At 42.9% G+C, this 22,865-nt stretch overlaps 1 protein-coding gene across 2 annotated transcripts in view; it reads right to left on the bottom strand.

The window, feature by feature from the left end:
* Nucleotides 1-22,865, bottom strand: part of LDB3 (LIM domain binding 3) — a 487,331-nt gene that overhangs the window by 246,701 nt on the left and 217,765 nt on the right. Inside the window, exons 5-6 of one of the 2 annotated variants that reach the window (XM_086922024.1) lie at nt 9,096-9,118; nt 3,839-4,042 (exon numbers count right to left, since the gene is read on the bottom strand). The exons of the other annotated variant lie outside the window; for it this stretch is intronic. Of the exons in view, the coding sequence (XP_086778150.1) occupies nt 3,839-4,042; nt 9,096-9,118 (227 nt within the window). The remainder of the gene's footprint in view (nt 1-3,838; nt 4,043-9,095; nt 9,119-22,865) is intronic. 2 annotated transcript variants of the gene reach the window in all.

The following is a 22,865-nucleotide window of genomic DNA, read 5'->3' on the forward strand; positions in this document are numbered from 1 at the left end:
CACTATATGAAGACCCATTCAAGGACAATAAAATAATGGAACAAATCAAGGTCCTGTAGAAGACAAAAGCACCAGGACAAAAATAATACTTTCAAAAGTAATCAAAAACTGCCAAGAATCATGGTCCAAAAACTTTGGAGCAACTTACATAGAAATCTGTATGTCAAATACCTGCCTCCTACCACCCCCATAATCATCACTCTATATATAAAAGGCACAAAGAGCGACCCAAAATCCTACAGACCCATCAACCTCATAGATACGGTCTACAAAATATTCTCCAAGATGGCACTAAGAGGCCTCAAAGATTGCGTCATAAAGGAAAGCATCCTAAATTGAATACAAGGGGCATTCATAAAATGGCTGTCCTCCATAGATCAAGTATACAGTTTTCTCTACATAACCCATAAATTCAGTACTGTCTAAAATATGCCATCCTATGTAGCATACCTACACTTCACATCCCCCTTTGACCTGGTACTAAGGCACAGACTCTTGGAAAACTGTTAAACCTCAGAATGGATCCAGCACTACTGTCCCTGATATAAAGTCTGTACACAAACACTAATTCCCAATTAAGGCTCTATCTGAAAGGACTCCTAAGTAAAAACTAGAAACCCTAGGAGAAATCTGATTGAAATGGCCTGGAGAGAACGTTTGATATGAATCACAAATTTACTATAAGCATGGAAATATGAATAAAATACCTTAGACTAGGCCAGATTCATGACAATACCACAAATGTCATCTGAACATGCATGCTGATAAGAAGTATAATAAGCATAACCAAGATCATAAGCAAACTATTTGCTAGGCAGATGGAGACAAACCTCAAACTCTAGAGTACTTCCAACTAACACACCTAGTGGGGGGGGGGGTTGAATGTGCCCAGTAGGTACACCCAAACCTCAACAAACTACAGGAAAAATAAACGTTTCACTCTAGCCAGAAACAACTCCCTTTTACTAAAGAAGCCTGAGAAATTCAGCTTTCAAAAGTAATCCTGGAATTCTGGAACAGATTGCAGAGTTTTAAACCCTATACTTTGAGATTCAGTTCCTTGGTTCACCTGTGGAATATCTATGAGAAACATGCCTTTCCTGAAATATATTTTACAATTGTGTGTGTTTATTTTATATATTATTGTGTACATATTGTTGTAATTCTAAAAATATTTTAATGTGCAATTTTTTCCTTAGTTATGTTTTGTATTGTCTGTCTAAGGTAAGTTTTTTGGTTTTTTACTGCTTTATCAAAATGGCTATTTTGTATAGAGATTATGATTTTTTATTTTTTATACAGAGATCATTACTTTTTACATTATTTTGAGGACTACTTCTAAAGTGGATAAACTGCTAGAAGCTTATTGAATATAATAATTTAATTTTAAACTTGATTCTTAAACAAATCATAAATTAGCCTAAAATACTGCAACAAAGAGTCTGATCCAGTGTATTCATTTGTGGAAAAGAGTTCATATATTGTTCTTTATTCTAGTGAACTTCGGGGACAAACTACACAGAATGGCATACGACACAATGCAAGCAACATTAAAGCCACCAACACAGTGCAGGATAGGGCATAGCTGGCAATGAAAGTCTGGAACACTCTGCAACTTTTCACCATTTTAGCAACTAAATGAAGGACAGTGTAAACTATTATTTGGATAGTTGCCTCTCAGGAGAACAAACTTACATCTCTGCTCTACTCTTCCAACAATCCTTCTTCCCATTACTTTCAGCTATTACCTCATTCTAACAGTAAATCCAAATGAATAAAAAATGGACCACCCTCATATTAATTATTACCTAGCATCTGAACGATTGTAGATAGGATTACATTCTTATCCTATATCCAAGTGATTGAGGGTGATGCTCCTCTCATGATCCTTCGAACATAAATTGGCCATGCCTCCACAGGGAGACTCGCCAACCTCATGGCCTCACAAGAACAGTAGGACGATTCACATGCAAACCCATCCATTTGTATCATGGACCAGATTGCACAGATTGCCTACACTACAACATGAAAAATTTCTTTGTTCCTAATGGTTTTGTTTTGAACTTCTTGAACTATAATTGTTTTTGATCCGCATTCTCAGCCACACTAATGTATTCTGTAGATAGGACTACACACATGCTTCTGTATATGTAACACAATTCTGTTATGTAAACTCTGTTATCTGTAAAGCACTCTGACACTCATGGGAGTAATGTCTGCCCTCTATAACAACCCTCAATAAATACATTAAAATAAATCTCTTGAAACCACAAATGTCAAGTACTAATCCGGTAATAGAGAGGAACGTATAAAGGAACTGAGATCCCATTGTGGTAGGTAAGAATATGTAAATGGCAGTACAGACTAGGAAGGCAGATTCGTGAGGGCCTCATATCTATTAGGTTTTAGGATTTCAGGTTGCTCAGGAAGTGGGCAAACAGTGTCCACTTATGCCAACCACATGAAAATCAGTCTCATGTATCATTATGCTGCAAAAATGGAACCCAGGTTCTGTTACAGAAACACTTCAGAAACCATTGCCCCAGATACATCTAAAAAAATAAACAATTTCCTATAAAGCATAAACATGACACCATAAGTCTAATTAATTAATACAGCTGTTAAGAGTCCTACAGAAGTATTTCAATTACATTTTTATTCTTTGACTTTATGAACTAGGAAGAGATTTGTATGCATCTCTACTGTCCTAGGCTTCTTTCATTTTGACGAACATTCTTGTTTTAATCCTTTCCTGAAGACAGTGTCCACACATTTTCTTGGAACAACATGGCAGCATGTTTAAAGGGAAACGGTATAATCCTTTCTAAAGGTGGTAAACCATGCTTCAACTACAAGAAAGTGACATATGTATTAAAAAATTATTCCGATTGGCTTTCAAGGTAGTAATCATGGCTTTAATTATACCTGCTCTTTGTATAAACAGTCTGCAAGAAATCACAATGGATAGTACACATGAAATAATTTTCATTAGATGGCTAAAAGACAAAATGACCCCTGTCAACCTACAAAGGACACTAGGGTTTAGGTCGCAATACACCACAAATCGCACATGCCCCCAGAGGGAATCTTTTCCTACACTGCAGCACTGAATTTAACCCTGTTAGAATTTCAGCAAATTCAAAGCCACCAGTTTTTGAGATGTGCCCTGGTATCTTTGTTCCAGAGAAGGATTTTTCTTTAATTTATCACACTAGGATCTGCTGCTTCACACTGTGAATATTTTAGGAGAACTTGTGCTTTACAAACAAAATGTTGTGTATAAAAAAATATGGTAGGCCTAGGGCAGAGTCAGTAAACTTGGTCCTGTATTCACAGACATTTTAGAAAAGGAATGGCAACCATCGTACTTCTTTAGAAGCTGGTTCACCAGTTTATATTTGCAGCTACACATCCTACGCACTGCTTAAAGCTCTTGTACCATAGATGGTAGGTGAAGAATCCTCAAGCTAAATGGGAAAAACAAGACACTTTTCAAGATGTGCCAAAAGAAACATCTATTAGAGAGGGAAACCTACGAAATGTGGTAATATAGGGTAACTAACCCCAAAAAGTGTAAAAATAAAAATTTTAATTCATAAATTACACTTCCATTCAGTGAGAAGGAACTAATGAATGTAATACAATGGGAAGGGAATCTAGTATACAACAATGTGACAGGCAGCGGTGGGCAGATTCTAGGGCTTTCTATGCATGTTAATATATAGGATTTATAAAAATAGCTTCTTTCTCTGATTGCTTTAGGAATGTAACCCTAATAACCTTTAAAGAAAGTCAATGATCATGCAGGGACCAAGGTATACAGATAACGGAGTCTTACCTGGACATGTCACTCCCCCTGGCCTGGGCCTGGCCAGCAATGGCGTCCATGATGGCATCCTGAGAGTACATGCTGATGGGTGTGTTATACTGAGCGTGAATGATAGTGGCCTTTCCGCCGGGGCCTTTTACCTCGATGGGTTTGTGGGTAGAAGTGGCAGAATCTTTCAGCACACTGGCATTGAAACGCTCCACGTACTCATTGCTGGTATGAGGTGAAGTGAGGTTATGGGGAAGGGTGCAGGAGAGAAGAAAGGACAGAGGTGACAACTAAATGGAATAAACAGTGGATAGCTGTGCAACAAACACATAACAGTTCAGGAAATTCCCATCAAATTCACTGCAAAACAAACATGCATGTGCATTGGCCAAAACACCGAGGATGGTAGGGATGAAATCTATCCTTGCACCTTAAAGAATGAAATTATCTCTTTGTAAGCGGTTTCTTTTATTTGTCCTTTGGAATTTGAAGGCATTTCACTGTACAGGGCAACCCTTCTTTCTGTATCGAAACCATTGGGCTTTTATATAGATGTATCTCTATATGATGGAGCTGCTTGAACTACAATATACCCATATTAAAAATAAATCGCCTCTTATATACGAGTTTCGAAATATTATTGTGTAGAACAGAATAGTGTGGTTGGAGTACACCAATTAGGACTACTGATCACTTGGGCACTGACACTAATGCTTAGCGCCTTTATGAGAATCATGAATTAACTCGATTCATATGCTGACCAAATGCTATTTATGGAGGCACTTTTCAGTGACAAAGGGGAGACATCGCCCAGTTTCAGTTATTGAGATACTATTTAGTGTAGCCAGTAACAAACAAAGGTCTTAATTTGCAAAAATTGTAGTAAAGCGGCACCTGTATATTTATATTTATGAGCAATTGTACTAGTTTTTGGTATTCACAATTATACCAAATAGCACTCCTGATAATCTGTGCCATGTACAGGTTTACTGGAATACTATTTAAAATGTCAGGTTACTTTTCCCTGGGGTCCTATTCCAATCCAGAAGAGTTCTCCATAGTAGAGAAGGTTGAAGATGAGAAATTGAGCATTTGTGTAAAAGAACATTTTTTTTTTACTCCACAGAGATCCGATTTCTCCCCAAATGGCAAGCCCTTTCCTTACACCTCCATCCAATCTGGGGTCGATATGGTTTCCTTCCGATTTTTGAAGAGGAGTAAGTCACCAACCATTTCTAAGGTGGGAAAGGGGTGGACGGAAGTTTGGGAATGCCAATTGAAATATTTATATAAGTAGGCGTTCCAAAAATTTCAAGGCAAACCATGCCTAAGAACGAATATTTCCTAACCTTTGAGTGGGAGTTACAAGTGTGGCAGAGATTTCCTTACATCCACCACGGATCCCATCTCAGAATCCCGGCAGGCTTAAAATAGTTAAATTCGGTCATAAACTTATTTTTACCACTGAATTCACCTTAGTGAATCTGGCCTTCCGTATCACTTATTCAGACTATAAGTAATGACATACAAACTTTAGTGACCTCTATTAAGGCATGATTCAATGCCATTTAGCATACATACAAGTCATGCTGACGTTAATCTACGTGAAATGTCAGTATTGGTCCTGTGTGCATATAAGCACCATGTATGTACACTCCTGGAAACGATATTATAGTGAAGCATTTAGGCTTCCTTATGAATTGCACCATTTCCATGGTGTTTGGTAATCGCCCATAAATACCTAATGCTTTCAACCTACTTAACACTCCACCAAATTGGTTATCTACATTGCTAGTCTGGTTCCTGTGTTCTGGGGGCTCTGGTAGCTTGACATAAGCTGTTCTTTAGTTTTCAACACATGCAAGTGACAAATGTAGTGTCTTAGGGGAAATTACTAAAGTAGTGATAGAAAAACAATAAACACCACCTGTCTCGTGCAGTACATTGGAAACAAAAATCAAGCAGAGGCATGCATACAATCACTCTTTACACTAATAAAAAGGTATGATCCTTCAGTGAAAATAGAAGTAGTAGGGATGTGAGCAGTCTGCTATGGAAAACAGCATACTACACCGTTTGATAACCACTTTCTTAACTATATTTTATTGAGGCAGGCTTCTAAAACTGCCTGAATTAAATACAGGGGCAACCTGACATGAAACATCCCTATTGGTCAGTTAGCAAAGGAGTTTACCACCATATAGTTTACTAAAAATAATAAGTGTCTACCAAGTAATACTATAGTTTCCTGACCAGGTTAGAAAGGAAAAATAAAAATAAAATATATATATATATATATATATTGAGATTTAACATTGAAAAAAATCCTAACTATAACCACCTACTGGCGACCGCCAGTGGGTAATATATATATATATATATATATATATATATATATATATATATATATATATATATATATATATATATATATATATATATATATATATATATATTCACTGAAATAAACAAACTTTAATATAACGTTATGGTTAAGTGAAATGTTCAGTAAAAGCATAAAATGTTACACTCGAAAAACCACAGAAATTCACCAGTAATAATTATCTACGGTAGCTATAACTTGCGCCCCTGCCATGAACAGTTTTCTCACCAATACTTTCTTGCATATGGTGCAGTGATATTATTAATGATGAGATAGAAGATGTCATTGGTGATGTAATATGTGGGGTAATTAGCAGTACCTGGCGAGGGGGCGAGTTATAGTTACCTTACGGCACAATCCTCTGTGAAATTCACTGCCTTTCGGGGACCCCATCACCAGGTTTAAAGAGTCAGGGTATCTATAACCTGCCCCCTTATGTCATTTGTTTAATTTTTTAAGGACTTAGTCCTGAGTCTGCCACCACTTCCTTGTTGAGGTGGTGGCAGCCAATCAGATCTCAGCAGGAGATCTGCCAGGTCCATGGATGCTACGCGTCTCTAGATATACAAAGTTTTTGAGCATTAATTGCTCAAAAAGTACTGAACTATTACACAAAATTATAAAAATCACTCTCTGTGGACCAAGATCTAACTTTCTGCCAAATGTGGTGTAAACAAGTTCAGAGGTTCGGGCTGTAGCTGTGTCTAAAATTCTTATGGAAAAATTATTGGGGGAAATGCATTTTGGGACAACCTTTTTTTCTTGCCCCCTTCTTGAAGGATCTCCACAAAACTTTCCATGCACAAACTAGTCAAAAAGTATCACTAGTTTGGAAAGTTTCATGAAGATTCGTCAAGCTGCGCCAAAGTCATTGGCAACACAAAAAATGCATTTCCTATGGGAACGCAATCCTAACTATAACTACATATTTTTCCATGCTAAAAAAAAGATCCTTCAATGTTGCAACAAGGAAAATTTTGCCCTCATTTAACATTCACATGCCTTACACCCATAATTTCCTCAAGTAGTGGATTAATCACCTGAAAGATCAATGGTCATGGCCCAAAGTCAAGGACCCTACCCAACTCAGAATCATTACCTCAGTAGGACAGTCAGATTCTATCTGGTATTTACTTATTAAATGCCTTTCTCTATATTGCACCCCATTTTTAAGTTTATTTCACCAAGCTGCCATTGCCTTCCTTCCAGACAGCATATTTGCATCTGTTTTTTTATTCCCTACTGCTACTAGAATGAGGTCAGGTGAGACTACCTTAACATCTAGGATCAAGTGTGTTTAGGTGCTAAATGGCTGACCTTTAGTTACCGTACAAAATTAAAAAGTTTATATTAGTTTTTTGAACTGGTGGATTATAACTAGCACTGAAAGTCAGATATTCAATATTAAGTTGATGGGGAGCAAATTCAAGTTAAGCCCGCTTATTTAACAATAATCATTACACTTTATCAGAAACAAAACAGGCAAACCAAACTCCTTGTTGCATCTGTTAAACATACCCATCCAACCCAAATTTGTTTTTTTTAAACCAAGGACTTTTAAAACAAAACAAAAATATCTGTTTGATATACAAATGGATTTAGATAAAAAATTAAAATGATTTATGATAGGTAGAAATTCATTTGTTATTCACTAATCAAAATTATACAAGCAATATTCATGCTGATCCACAATGTGGCAACTTAACATTTTTCAATCACTAAATTTGGTTTCTAGATAATCCTCCGCATGAATAACAGTTTTTAAAACAGCCCTGGTGAGAATTCTTTCCCTTCACTGTCCATTTTGCCACTCTGTAAAGCCGGTAGAGCTCAGCTTTGCACCACTGGACACATGCAATGTATTGAAATGGGATGTCACAAGTACCTGCTTCAAATGGACAGAACGTTATTCTACGAATTTGTCACTATGATTATAGTCGAGAATTTTAGCTGTTAAAGGTAATTACCCATTTGCTATAAAAAGAAGTTTTTCTTTAGGCTGACATAAACACATCTCCCTGTTTAGGAGATTTTATAGAATGGGACACACCTGGCTCTGGTCCATAGATATTAAGTAGAATAGAAGGGAGGACTGAACTAGTACGAGAAATTAAAAACCGAAAAAGTGGGACTAACATTAGAATGGATGGACTAAATGAAAATGCTCTCTAGAGAACTGTGTGAAAGGCAAATGCAATGTATGCAAATCAAAATATGATGTAACTAAAAGGCAGCTTCAAGAGCTGAAGAAGGGTACTGGAATATGTAGAAATACATGTTTTGCCAACGTTTTTTCAAAATGAGGACCTGATTTATTATAGCTTAAGGTCATATTTTCAGAATAATTTAACAACTGTATGGATGTCAAATAGGTGTTGCGAGGGAAAGCATAAATTACCCTGCTTTGCCTTTTCATACACGTGGCCCTCTGATCTCACACATCATAAAAGCAATAACAGTGGCAGAAAAGAAATAGAGCTCCATGAGCCATTTCTTGTAACTTTCTAGAGATTTACCTCATTGTCCTTTTCCAGGCCCCCATCAGATGTTTGAAATGTTATATGTGGTATAAGTAGTCAGCCCTGTGAGTCAAAGGATGCTACTTCAACTACCAGAGGAATGGGAGTAAATCAACATCCTTAAAAATCTATCCTGTAAAGGCAGTTCCTGTGAAGGCAGCTTTAAATTAAAATAAAATCTAAAATAACTTGACTCCAGAAGTAGTGCTAGATACCAAAATATGGCTGTCATTTGCAGTATGTGTAAGTGGCATTGTCAGTAACAGCGAGAGTACTACAATAAACTGAACATTATTTTAACCAGATTCCAGGGTCCATGCTTGCACACAACAAGATATAAGAGCACATGGCATTGCACAATGCAGTGAATACTAACGTTGCTGGTGTGTTCGCTATGACCTAGAGAGAGAACAGAGAAAACACAGACAATGAGGAGCCGAAGGCCTTGTGGCATTAAGCTTAGTTGACACTCCTCTTTATTCTGGTCGTTTACACAAATGAGAAAAACACAACAGGATGTCTAAAACAAAACTAAGCATTGAAAACAACCAGGCATTGCAGATCATCCAATAGAACTGTTCTTTTGTAATTGCTCTCCTAACATCATCATCATCATCATCATCATCAATTGTTTCTTGATTAGTGTAACAAACTCCTACTGGGCAACCGAGGGCAGAATCTGTTTTAGAGAGCAACTAAAAAGTTAGACAAAAAGCTTTGTTATTAATTTTCAAAACGCTGATAACTCCCCCTCCCCCCAATATATTGAGGAGGACACTTCCCACAACTGCAAAGAGCCACAGTCCTGTTCTAACCGAGACTATTTTAATCAGCTGAGTTCCTTGCTTGCTACAAAACACTGAAGGTGCAAACTGCTTACCAGAAGATAAGAGGACAAAGCCACATGAGTAACAATAAGGAAACATGTAAAGGTGTAAAATAATCTGTTGTGGAAATTAACCTTTTTGCTCCTGCTGGTCAGAGTGATAAAAGCAGCTGAATAACCTCAGCTACGTTGTAATAAAGCAACTGGTGCTAATAAGCTAATCCAGGGAGATATCACAGCAAGTCACTGGGTTAATGCTATCATACTCACAGTTAACATTAATATAGAACTATTCCCACCTGGAGAACCGTGGCAAAGGACGAGCAGATTTTATAATTTCACTGGAAACCCAAAATTTGTTCAGGCGTTCCTCCAAATCCAAACATGAACCAAATAGTTTTTATTAGTTTTCCAAACCCGATTAACACGTCATCACAGAATGAAACTCTCATTCAGATGGCAGTTTGCAAGATTAAAAGGATGCACATGTTTTCATTCATTTTAATCAGATTTTGACAAACACCAATTTTGACTAGCCAGCATCCTCATTGCAAATTATAATGTATTCAACCAAATGCAAATTTCAGAATTGTGGCCCCAGTTTGGCTAAACATTGATTACAAGCTGAACTTTTGTGAACACCACCAAAGTAGCCCATGCCCTTGTGCACGTCTATTCTGAGTGCTGCTCTTCATTCTGGGTGGTGCTCTTCCTCACACAATGCCTACAGAAGTCAGATGATGGTACTCAATCCCTTTGGCAGCAGCACAGCCAGCACAGCCTGTACCCTTCAAATCTTGTGGTAAAATGCTCCAACTTCAATGATTATTCTTCCAAATAATGTAAATTCAAAAACTCAAACTCTCAGTATGTTTTTAGCATCCGTGTATGGGAAATAAATAAAATAAGTATCTTGTTAAAATTATCCCAAATGTAATAAATATACTTACATAATCAATTTACACCCCAGTCTAGGTTTGACATGTTATTTTAATTCATAACCCAAGAGAATAGTTACATTTTAGACTATCCTGCTTTTCTTTCATTGTAATTTTGATAGATAGTTACTTTTTTCATAACTTCCTACTATGCTCTAAGGCAGAGTTTCCCAAACTGTGGGTTGTGATCCACTGGTGTACCCTGTGCTGATTTTTGGTGGGCCCGAAAAGTCTAAGCAATAAATAAAGATGCCTTAAATTATGTATTTTTCTTGTCCCATTTGCTTCAAGACAGAGGTCAAATGTCAGGCTATGTTTTCAGACAAATTGCTGTGTTTTTAACCTGAGGATTGTTGTTTACAAACTCCTCTTCTTTTGCAGTCAGTAAATAAAGAAAAGTAAAATGAATTATGTGACAATCTTGCTGAGTACAATGATGTGTGAAAAGAAAGGCATTAGGATGCCATTTTTTGTAACACACAACAAAATGCAGTGGCGGCTCGCTGAGGGAGTGCTGCGGGGCAGTAGGGGAGGGGCAGGGGGGTAGTGGACTCCTACTTATGGTAGAATGGAGTTTAATAAATGACTAAAACAATTTACATTGCGTGCTTCATTGCGAAATCCACCGTAAGTTGGAGTCTACTACCCCCCACTCTGCCCGCAGTACTCCCTTGGCGAGTCGCCACTGACAACATTTAAATACCTGTAATGGAACTGCATGCATTCAGCTCAGTTAGGAAAAAAAAATGGAACACATTTTTTGTAATTCTGAAGTGTGGTAGAAACAAAGATTTTGATAGGATCAAAAGAAATCAAGACTCTTCACTCCTTTATGCACAAATGATAAATATTCACTGAAACCCAAATTCCACACATAATCATTATGTGCAATATAGTTTTATTAGTAAAACTTTATGTCTGTGCAAATTTAATGGGCATTTCATTGGAAAATGTGCTTCCTGTAAATGGCAGTGCTCTATCACACAAGCTTTAGTTACATTAAAAAATGCCCCACTTCATATCCATTAAAGCTAAGTGTGTGGTAAACGTTGTTGTTGTAAGAATTAGGTTGCGCTTCTAAGAAGTTTGGGAACCACTGCTCTAAGGGATTATGCTCTCATATTTTCATGCACTAGTATAACCAAATTGCTATTTAAAGTTTTACTGTACAGTACAACTGTCAAATAGGATTTGCTCCCTTGGCACAACGAGTAGTTTCTGTATTGCAATGGAGAGGTAATATCCTCCTGGATCTACAAACCAGAATTCAAATCCAATCCAATCAAGCAATTTATTTTGGTCAAGGACCTTAAAAGCAACATAATTAATCACAATAAAAATCATTCATATAAAAACAATTTCCACTCTTACGTAAAATTTCTTAAAAAGTTAAAATAGCATACATTAGAAGCATACATTAGAACATAGCGTATAATTGGAGTACAATTTTAAAATAATACCTCATGCCACATATGTATAGTTTAGCTATTCTCTCTTAGGGTCTCATCTATATATCCCATGGGACCCAGCAATCAGAATGTTACAACAAGAGTACTAAGATGTGGCCAAATCAGACATGGCTTTAGACTGAACAGGCCAAGTACATTTTTTGTAAAAGTTGGTTTTATTGTATTTGAAAAAAGAAACAAAGGTAGAACAGACAGAAAGGAAAACAAGTGGCATTATTGCAGCAGTACAAACATGAGCCCCGCAGGAGCATCCAGTACAACCATTAGAAGCCTCAAGCACCAGCGAGTCACACTAAGCAGAGTCTGTGATGATAGGGCGGGTAAGAGTTCCAACCGCCAGGCGTTACTCAATGGCTCTGCTGAAACTATCCTGAGGAAGGGTAGACCTGTTACACGAAATGTCACGGGAGATACCCGAGCGGGTAAATTCCTTCCTCAGTCTTGCAGTGCCGCAACAAGAACAGAATACCCCCAACTATGCTCCCCTCCCACCCCCCCACAGTCCCCCCCCCTCCCAGGTGGTGGCGCCAGCACACATTCTCATTCATCACTACTCACTCATATCATTCGGGTAATTAGACTTGGAAAAGGTGAAGTGCTCTTAGGGCCGATGGACAGACAGCAGATGGTAAACCGTTCGACAAAAATCTGACTAAAGGCCCCCGGCGGAACATAAAGTTCTTAAAGTTGCCCAAAAAGATGTCCGCCATTCTCTCCATGCTCATTAGTCTCCATAACTTTGCGTGCCATAATGACATTGCTGGGGCCGTTGGTTTTTTCCAAGTCGCAGCTAGTGTTAATTTAGCCGCCCCCAAACACAGCCACATAATTTGTTTGTCTGCCTTCGTCTGATGTTCCAATAGCGGATCTCAGAGACCCAAGACAACAAAGGACAGGGAATCTGGAATCGGATACCCCAACATGTCTTTGATATGTGATAGAATTTCGGTCCAAAAAGGTCTAATGACTGGACAGTCCCACCAGATGTGGCGAAAGTCGCCCGGCAAGCCACAGCCCCTCCAGCAGCAATCCGAAGTCGTCGGGAATATGCGATGAAGTTTTAAGGGGTAGAGATACCAATCAAACATGGTTTTGAAATGGGCATCTCTCAAGTCTGCCGAGTGATTGTGGTTCTTAATGTCCCGCCAGAGACCCTTCCATTCATTCTCCGCTATGTCCCTACCCAGCTGACCTTCCGAATGGTCCATATAGCGGGGACGAGGAGAGACCACTGTGTCAAGCAAAAGCTTATATAAAAAGGAGATTGTTCCCTTCATTGTGGCAGTCCGCAATAGAAAGGCTTCGAACTGTGAGGGTGGTGTCGTAGCCGCCTCTCTCAGACCGGGCGAGGTTGCCCAGTGGATCATCTGGGCATACCGGAAGTGTTCAGTGGGTGGCAGGTCGTAGTCCCGCATGCAATTAGAGAAGGTGAGGGATTCTATGCCATGGAAAAGATGCGTAAGGGCCCTACAGCAGCCCTCTCTCCAAGGCCGAAAGGGTCACTCCTGTAGCGCCGGCGGGAAAGCCGGATTAAAGTGCAGAGGAGTGAAGGGGGAGGGGAACGACGTCCAGTGTTCGTCCCCTGATACCGTGTCCCAAACCTTTAAGACCGTGCCTGTGGGAGTGCTGATGTACGCATTCCTAGGCCTATCTGGCTTGGGTTTCCAGTCCAGGTCCCAGATCGACCTCCCAGCCACACTCCTGTCTATGTGCAGCCAGTGTTTTTCAGATTCTTGCTTCAACCACTCCACCGAGACCCCCAGTTGCGCGGCCTTATAGTACAGGTGCAGGTCCGGGAGGCCCACTCCTCCCTCCTCTCTCGGGCGCCTCAGAGTCGCATAGGCGAGGCGTGCGCGTCCACCCTGCCAGATGAACTTCAGGAGGAGGGTCTTCAGCCGCCGGAAGAAATCCATCTCCATTGGTATGGGGAGGGCTTGGAAAAGGTACAGAAATTTCTGGAGGAGGACCATCTTGATGGCATGGATCCTGCCCAGCCAAGTAATGTATTTCGGCTTCCACCTGTCCAGTTCCCCCCGTATAGCCAATAACATAGGCGGAAAGTTCGCTGCGAATAGGGAGCCAACAGAAGGTGTTAGTCGGACACCATTAAATAGAGCAGAGAGGCCGGCGCCCACGCCAACGGCGTAAGCGACCGCAATCGCTCGGCCTCGGCCGGCGGGAGCGTCAAGTTCAGGATATAAGATTTATCAAAATTAACTTTGAAACCGGCTACGTCTTCAAAGTTGGACAGCAGAGTTCGTATCTGCGGCAGATATTGCGCCGGGTCCCCTACTGAGAGGAGCACATCGTCTGCCAAAAGGGAGATCTTATGTTGTTCCCCCGAAAAGGGAAGCCCCTTTATCAGCTCCTGCTCGTGCAGCGCGATGGCCAGAGGCTCAATGCTTAAGGCAAAGAGCAGAGGCAAAAGAGGGCAGCCCTGTCTCGTACCCCTGGTGTGAGCAAAACCGGCGGAGCGATGTCCATTAACCATCACCCTGGAGCAAGGGGTGTTATAGTTCGTGCAAATCATGGTAATGAATTGGTGCGAGAATCCAAAGGCCTCCAAGGTGCGAAACATGAAGGTCCAGTCCACCCGATCAAAGGCCTTCTCCGCATCCAACCCCACCAGCACCGCCGGAAGACGAGACCTTGTGGCCTTCTCAATGAGGTGAATCACCCTCCTCAGGTTATCGTGCGTTTGACGCCCCTTAATAAACCCTGACTGATCTGGGTGAATGATGGCCGGCATCAGTTCCCGAAGTCTACGTGCAAGTATTGCGGAATATAGCTTGGCATCTATGTTGAGTAGTGCTATCGGGCGGTAGGACGAGCAGTGGGACGGTCCTTCCCCGGTTTAGGGATCACCGAGACCCTGGCCTCGGCCATGGAGCCCGTGGTGCGACCCGTGGTCGCCATTTCGTTAAAGAGGGGTACCAAAAATTCGCAGAGCTCCTAGCAAAGGATTTGTAGAACAGCGCAGTGTAGCCATCCGGGCCAGGAGCTTTGTGGAGCTTAAGATCCCTGATAGCCTCCATCACCTCGTTTCTAGAGATAGGGGCCGCTAGGAGCTCGTTCCACTCTTTCGATACCCTTGTGATGGGGAGGTCAGCCAGAAAGCGATCCTGGGCTGCTTGGTCAAGGGAGTCACCCTTGTAAAGTGCCTCATAGAACCGGCCAAAGAGGTGTGCCTTATCTGCATCACTGTGGTGAAGCGTTCCTGAGGGGTCCAGGATGCCACCTACATATTCCCTTTCCCGCTTATCTCGTAGTTGGCGCGCCAGATGTCTACCAATCTTATTTCCCTGGGAGTAGGAGGTGCGTCGAAGTCGGAGCAGAGTAAACTCCGCACGGTTGGCGTAGTGGGCCTTCAACTTACCCCTCACCGCAGTCAATGGTCTCAGAGTAAGCCTAGACGGGTTAGCTTTGTGGGCCTGCTCCAAGGCAGCCAGTTCCGTCTCCAGTTCCTCCCGCTCCTTCCATCTCAACCGATTGAGGTTGGCGTTAAGGTGAAGGCACGTGCCCCTTATGGAGGCCTTACATGCATCCCAGGTGTTAAAGAGGGAGGTATCTGATGCCGGATTGAGAGTCCGAAACTTCCCTATAGCCTTGCGTAGTTCCTTGCAGGAGCTGTCATCCCTGACAAGCGCCGGCGGAAAATACCAAGTCTTCATGCCATCCCCCCCGGACGGCCAGTGCAGCCCTAGTACCAGTAAGCTGTGATCCGATACAGATAGGGGAAAAACACTAGAATCTCGGATATCCCCTCGGAGTGCCCTGCTCGCAAAAATATGGTCAAGCCTGGAGTAGGAGTGATGGACATGGGAGAAGAACGTGTAGTCGCGTGACTGGGGGTGCAGGAATCTCCAGCAATCAACCAAACCAAGTTCACCAATCATTCCCTGAGTCTCAGTGGAAAATACACCTGCTCCCACCCTCTGCGCCCGCGAGCTGTCCAGATCCCCGTCCCAAACCATATTAAAATCACCCATTAATACCACAAGGCCCTCAGCAAAGTCCCCTGCCCTGTCCAACAGGTCCCGTAGAAAAGCATTCTGCCCCGAGTTGGGGACATACACCACCACAAACGTACATGTCACTCCACCGAGCACCTCCTTGACCATAAGCCACCTTCCTTCCTTGTCACAGCTAATCCCCAAAGGCTGAAAGTGCAGAGACACTCGAAAGAGAAGCGCTACCCCTCTATGTTTGTGGAGGCAGAGGCCCTATAGATCAGCGGGAAGTGTCTATGGCGCAGTCGGAGTTCATCTTTACGCGCCAGGTGGGTCTCCTGGAGTCCCACAATATCCAGGTGAGGATCAATAAGATATTTCCAAATCTTTTGGCGCTTCTGTGGGGAGTTAAGACCCTTGACATTCCATGTCCCAATACTAAGCGGCATAAGGGGATTCCAACACCCACCCCCGGCTAGTCAATGCAAATTCCTTCCCGCCCCACCACTCCCTAAGAAACAAATTTGCTTGGTCCGGCATTCCCCTCACCACCAGGTCCCCACAGAACCTTGTATCCCTTTCAGAGTCCGATAATTCAAGATCAGAAACAACATCCATCCAGTCGATAATCTCCCAGAAAGGCCCTTCATCCAAGAGCCCCAGGAATCTAGCCGCAGAAAGAAAAAAGCATACCATACAGTCATACCAGGCGCCACCACCCCCGCCCACCCAACCCCTTCCCGACAAGGCCCCCACCACACCCCCTGTGTCCCTCCCCCCAAACCAAACCCCCATTCAAAAACAAACAGAGATACTTAGCAGTCTCAACGAAGAGTCCCAGATCAATGCAGCGCACCGTGTAGTCACTGGGAGGGGGACGGGAGACCCCATGTGGGGCTCCCAAGGCCTCGGTCCGGGGTATCTTCTCACAAAGTACCTGTATACCCACGGAACCAGAGAACATGGGCCCCTCCGGCGCCCTCAGGCCCTCAGCCTTCAAGTCAGGCCGCCCCGGAGCTCTGCTGTGAAGACATCAGTGTTGCTGAAACAACGGAGGCAACCGCATCTCTCCCCTCTCCTGTAAGCTGGTTGCTCGATCAGGCCGCCCGCGACCCGATGCTGGTCCCACTCTGTGCCAAGAGGAGGATCGGATCGATGTCGACGTCTCGGGGATGGGCTGCCCGCCCTTGAATCTGGAGACTCATCCTCGATGCCCAGGAGTTCCTTTGCCACCTGCGGCGAACGGATCTGTGCCAGCTTATTCTGCCAACGGAAAACTATGCGGAATGGATGACCCCATGAGTAAGGAATGTTATGGTTCCGCAGAAACGCCGTCACTGGTCTGAACTCCTGCCGCTTCTGAAGAGTTGTTGCCGCCAAGTCCTGATAGAGCTGTGGGCGGTGTTCACGGAACTGCAAAGTAGGAGCGTCTCGCGCTTTCCTAAGGATTCTCTCCTTGAGCTGAAAATCATGGACACATACGAGGATATCAGGGGGCGGCCCTCCGCGGCAGACCAACTCTGTGGACCCGGTCCATCCAAATCTCCTGCACATCCTCCTCGCCCAGGATCTGAAGGAAGAGGTCCTGCACGTAGCCACGCAGATCACCCGCTTCACCATCGCATGGCACCGCTCGTATGCGAATGTTATTTCCCCGAGAGCGGTTCTCTAAGTCTTCCGCATGGGATTGCAAGTCCAAAATCTGTTCAGTGAGCCTCAGCACATCTTGTTGCAACTGGTGGACGTCGTTCGCCATGCTGAGATCGTGATCCTCTAGCGTGGCTACTCTCTCCCCCACAGCGTCCACGTCCCTCCTCTCCTCCCGAAGATCAGACGTCAGTTGCGCTCGGAGGTCCGAGATGTCTTCTTTGATGGACTTGAGGAGGTCAGTCATGAAGGCTTTGGTAACTGGAGCCTCGTCATCTGACCTCTTAGGAGAGGAACTCGGGCCAGGGGACGCTGGTTGCTGGGTGTTCTTCGGTTTGCCGTCATTACCGTTCTTCCCCTTGCGCAAAACGGTAGACATTGCGGCCCCCCTTGACTTCCTGGGAGACACCACGAACGGTGTCCCCCCGCCACCAGACAGAATCCCTTCAAGGCCCCTGCTGCACACCCTCGGCCTTTGCCCAGGTCACCAGGTACAGCCCCTGTTCGTCTCAATGGCGGAGGTAGACCAGGTCCAGTGGAGGCAACCTCTGCAGCTCCAGCCCCCACTCCAACAGCCTGGGGCGGTGCGGCAGCCCAGTCGCAATGAAGCCAGAAAGTCAAAAGGCTAGGGAACCAATCTACCCCTGTGGCCCCCTACGCTGGCGGGTGCCTGGATTAGCCAGATCACATTCCTCGGGGGTCCACGCGGTCCCACTCAGCAGTCCGATCCTGCTTGCTCCCGCGCTTTAACAGGGTCTCAGCTCCCGCGTTGGAGGAAGGGGGGGAGAGGGGAAACCAGCTCGCATTGAATGCCTCCTTTATGGTGCCGTTAGGGTCCCCCCGTGGCAAATGTCCTTCTGCACGACTCTCCGACCCCCCAAATAGCTGTGGCAGTGGCCACGCTCACCTGCTGCTCGCACCGGCACTCCTCTGCAGCGTTGCTTCCCTCTGGGGGCCTAGACCATCGCGCCGTCTTGTGCCCCAGTTTTAGTCAGCAGCCAATGTCCCAGTCAACCATGCGCTTATGGGACCAGCCGAAGGCCGCCGCACTCACCGCCGCATTCCAGTTGCCACACAGTCCTGTGGGGGCCAATTACACTCCTCGGAAGCCCATTCCAGCTCCAATGCGTGGTCCAGATCTCCGCTCAGTCGCGCGGGTCCCGGGAGCAGCGCCGGCTGCTCCCCTAGCCAGGCCGCAGACCATGGCCTCAATTATGCAGCCGGCTGCGTTGTGGCTCCGGGCGCTCGCGGACGTTAGGCTCCGCCCCCGCCCGGGGATCAGAGGGCACAGCGTCGGTCAGGCACCCCCTCGCTGCCGGTCGGTCCCCGCGGCACCCCACCACAGTGCCCAGGCGGATTTGCCGGCCTCCGCTCTCCGCACCACACCAGGACTTCCTGGGCCGCCTCCGTGCGCCACAGCTTTCAGCGCCGCTCCGGGCTCAGGCACCGCCGCTGACTCCGGTACCGCGAAGGCGGGCTCCTACGCCGTCGGGGAGCACACCACTGCTGGCCACGGCTCTATAAGGTCTTCAGAGCAACCAGAAGCCGAAGAGGACTCCCGGGGCCTACGCTAAACAATGCTTTGTAGGGCCTGGCGCCGGAGGGGACCAGAATCACGTCCTACTCCGCCGCCATCTTAGCCACGCCCCCGCCAAGTACATTTTAAGTATTTTGCAACAGAGAAAACAATAAAAGATGCAGTATCTGACCTACATATTCTAAGTGCTACCTTATACTGCTGAATACCCAGATTTTAACAAAGGGCACTAGCCATCGTTTACACTGCCTCGAATAAAAAGGGCAAAAGAACAGAAGGTGGGCATCAGTGTCCTCTGAACTCCTACATACTTCACAGACTTAACTGCCTGCGTTGGACCCCTTCCAGTTCCAGGTGATCGAAGCAAGTGGTAGAGTTCCAAGCCTAAACTTATATATAAGGACATTGTGAAGGGAGGATCTATTTAATCAAGAAAAGGCTCAATCCACTTGAACTCTAGGAATCTATTTGATAATATGCCCAGGTTTGGTGATTGGGCAAATTTATTTTCTTCTTCCAACCAGAAAGCAGTCCGAATCAACTTGGTGGAGAAAGAAATTATAAGAGATTATTCAAGCCCAATCCAGTTAGTGTCTCCTTGATGTATTTTAACCATGGGGCCAAATGCATTGCTCTCGATATGCTTAAAATTTCCCTTAGTCCAACAATACATGGGTCCACTTCTTGTGTCGACCAAATCCTTGCCCAATAGAGAATTGGCTTAAGTCTAGCTGTGGCTACTATGGTATTCAAATCGAATTCCACCTTTGTTGCACAACATTACACAGACCTCTACTTTAACATACCTAGAAAACCAAAACAGCATGGCACCAGAACAACAGTGCAAGCTTTGGCATTCTCCCACCTGGATAAAAGGAATGACTCTGCTCAACAGCCTTCTCACATCCACACTGGCACCACTAAAAAAGCTTCCTTCATGCTACAATTCATATTTTTAAAGGCTTGGTAAATTCAAGTAAAGGCATCCCCAAGACTTCAGGTACTTAACTGGCTCCCCCACTTCATCTTGTAAAACCAGCTTCATCATGTGCAATGCCTTCAGAAATACCAACACTGTTTTTCTGGACGAGAAATCTGGCATCCCAGGCCCAATATATCATTGGCCTAGAAAGAATGCCATGCAAGAATAAAAACATCAGAAGGCACACCTTTTACATTCATACAGTAGGAGTTTGTAACAAAAGCCCCAATGACATCAAAACTTCTTCTATCCTATTTTACAATTCAGAAATACATTTAAAACTCTTCGCAAACCACTTCCACCATTCATGATCAAACCTGCCTTGTACCCATCTCACCATAACATTCTTAAATCATGCCGAGACTCTTGCCTTTGTTCAGCACTTGCTTGCTCACCAGTAATATTTCTGCTATAAGTACCTCTACATGTAGACAAATAGAATAACTATATTGTGTTAATTAGAATGATTTTATTAATAAATAAGTGACCTACAGGAGGGTTTTAAAAATTCTAAAACCTAGTAGTGGTAGAGTAAACATCAACAAGGAATGACTAAAGTATTACGCTTGCAGATTAGCAGTATAAACTTAGGTTCGGCACTTTCTGTAAAGTTCAATTAAATATGGCCAGGGCTGTAATTTGATTGTCTAACCTTTGTTACAATCACACAAATGATTGCTTAGTAAAGTAAAGGGTTGAAGCAGGACAGATAGTTTCTTGCTTTGATTATCTGATGCACTGTTCGCTTACTGACGGATTAAGTGATAACCATGACATCTTAATGAGAGTAAGCAGCCTTGGGATAAAATCTGTAATTAGATTTCATTTCCGTGAATTTTGGAAAACAATATGCAGCGTGTAATATATTCTTTATTACCGCTGCTGAGTGCAGGGATTTTCAAGAAATAGTAAGTGGACCTGGTGCTTTTTACTCGGTATCGATTCTTGACTGTGACAAGGACTCGATACAAGTAAAAACGTGTCTGGTCTGCTCGCTGTTTACACAAAATAAATCATCTGTAACACTGCCTGGGAGTGAGTCTTTAATTGAAGAGGAGCATGTGTATTAAGAGATAATACTGGTTTCCCAAGTCAGTCGACACACCCAAGACAATGTGATATTGCTATATATATATATATATATATATATATATATATATATATATATATATATATATATATATATATATATATATATATATATATATATATATATATATATATATGTATATATATATATATATATATATATAATCATTATATAGAATTTACAGTAAATAAGAAACAATAACATAAATATATGACTGCATCAATACTGATTAGTTTTGTGCATCTCTCCATTGTGTAAGAGCAGTCCAAATTTTCATGCCTCTTTTACGTCGCGATCTGCCTTTTCGTTTATATATAGCTATCTTGATGTTATACACAGCTAAAAGCCAGGCTAACCACTGTTGAAAGGAGGGTATTAGCGAGTCAAGCCAGGCCGAGGCTAGGCATAGCCGCAGAACTGCCATAGCAATGAATATAAAACAGTGACCACTCTTAGGGTTATCTGGATCTTCCAACCCAAGTACTATTGCTTCATGTGACAAAGTAACACTTCTGCAAAGAATTGAGCTTAAGAACCTCTCTATTTCTTGTATTAGAGGTAAAAGTACTGGACAAGAGGCAAAAATATGAACAGAATCTGCTTTAAATAAATTACATCTAGGGCAGCGAGTCCCTTTGCCAGTTCCCCATTTTGCAATCTTATCCGGCGTATAGTAGAGAAAGAAGCAGGTTTTGTAAAATTGTGCTTGGAGTTTGGTGGAAATAAGAATGGTTTGGGCTAACTGATAGGAATATAGAAATCCTTCCTTTGAGATATTAAGTTTACTTTGCCACTTCATTGCAGTTTTATCTAAATCGTCCGAGAGTGTATCCAGTAGTGACCCATACACCCCGCCTAATGAGTCTTTCTTAGAGTGTATAATTATCTCTACTACTGTAGATTTTTCAACAGGTATCCTTGCCCCAAATTTATGAATTAAGAAATCCCTTATTTGGAAGTACTTGAAATTGTCCCGCCAATCTAAGTCAAATTCTTCCTTCAACGTATTAAAGGGTTTAATTCCCTGAGTAGAGTAGAAATCCCCTCGTTGTGTTATTCCTAGATTATACCATTTGTTTACACAGTTGTCCTTAAAAATTATTGGAGGAAGAATAAGATTATTCAAAACTGGAGTATAATATGAGATTGGTCCTATTCCTAATATTTTCTTTACGACCTTCCATACTTTAAAAATACTATAAAGTGTCTTAAATTTGACTTTTTTGTGATAGCTGTCGTGAGTGTGCCTCCAGAAATAGCCATAGCTAGCATTCCCCACTAATAGCTGAAAGATTGAAGCGGTGTGTTCCTCTGGGTTTTCTCCCCCTCGCAGTAATTCCTTACTATAGAGCAATACACATGCCCAGTAATATCTCCTTAAATTGGGAAGAGCTAGCCCGCCTCTGTTCTTAGAAAGGGTAAGATATTTATACGCCCGGCGGGGTTGTGCATATGACCATATGAATCTAGAGAAGGTACGCTCTATTGCTGTGAACCACTGGCTAGAAAACTCTAGACACACAGCCCTAAATAGGTATAGTATTTTGGGAAAGTACACCATTTTAATTGAATTTGCCCTATATATATATATGGTAAGCTTTTGCTGTAGGCACCCAAAATGCAGTGTGTCTATATCTGAATAATATATAGGTATAACACATTGTTTTATTTATACTTCTAATGCAGACTGAACACAATAGCCACAAG

This window comes from Lissotriton vulgaris, chromosome 5, assembly GCF_964263255.1.
Source record: "Lissotriton vulgaris chromosome 5, aLisVul1.2, whole genome shotgun sequence".
In the NCBI taxonomy this organism is placed as follows: domain Eukaryota; kingdom Metazoa; phylum Chordata; class Amphibia; order Caudata; family Salamandridae; genus Lissotriton; species Lissotriton vulgaris.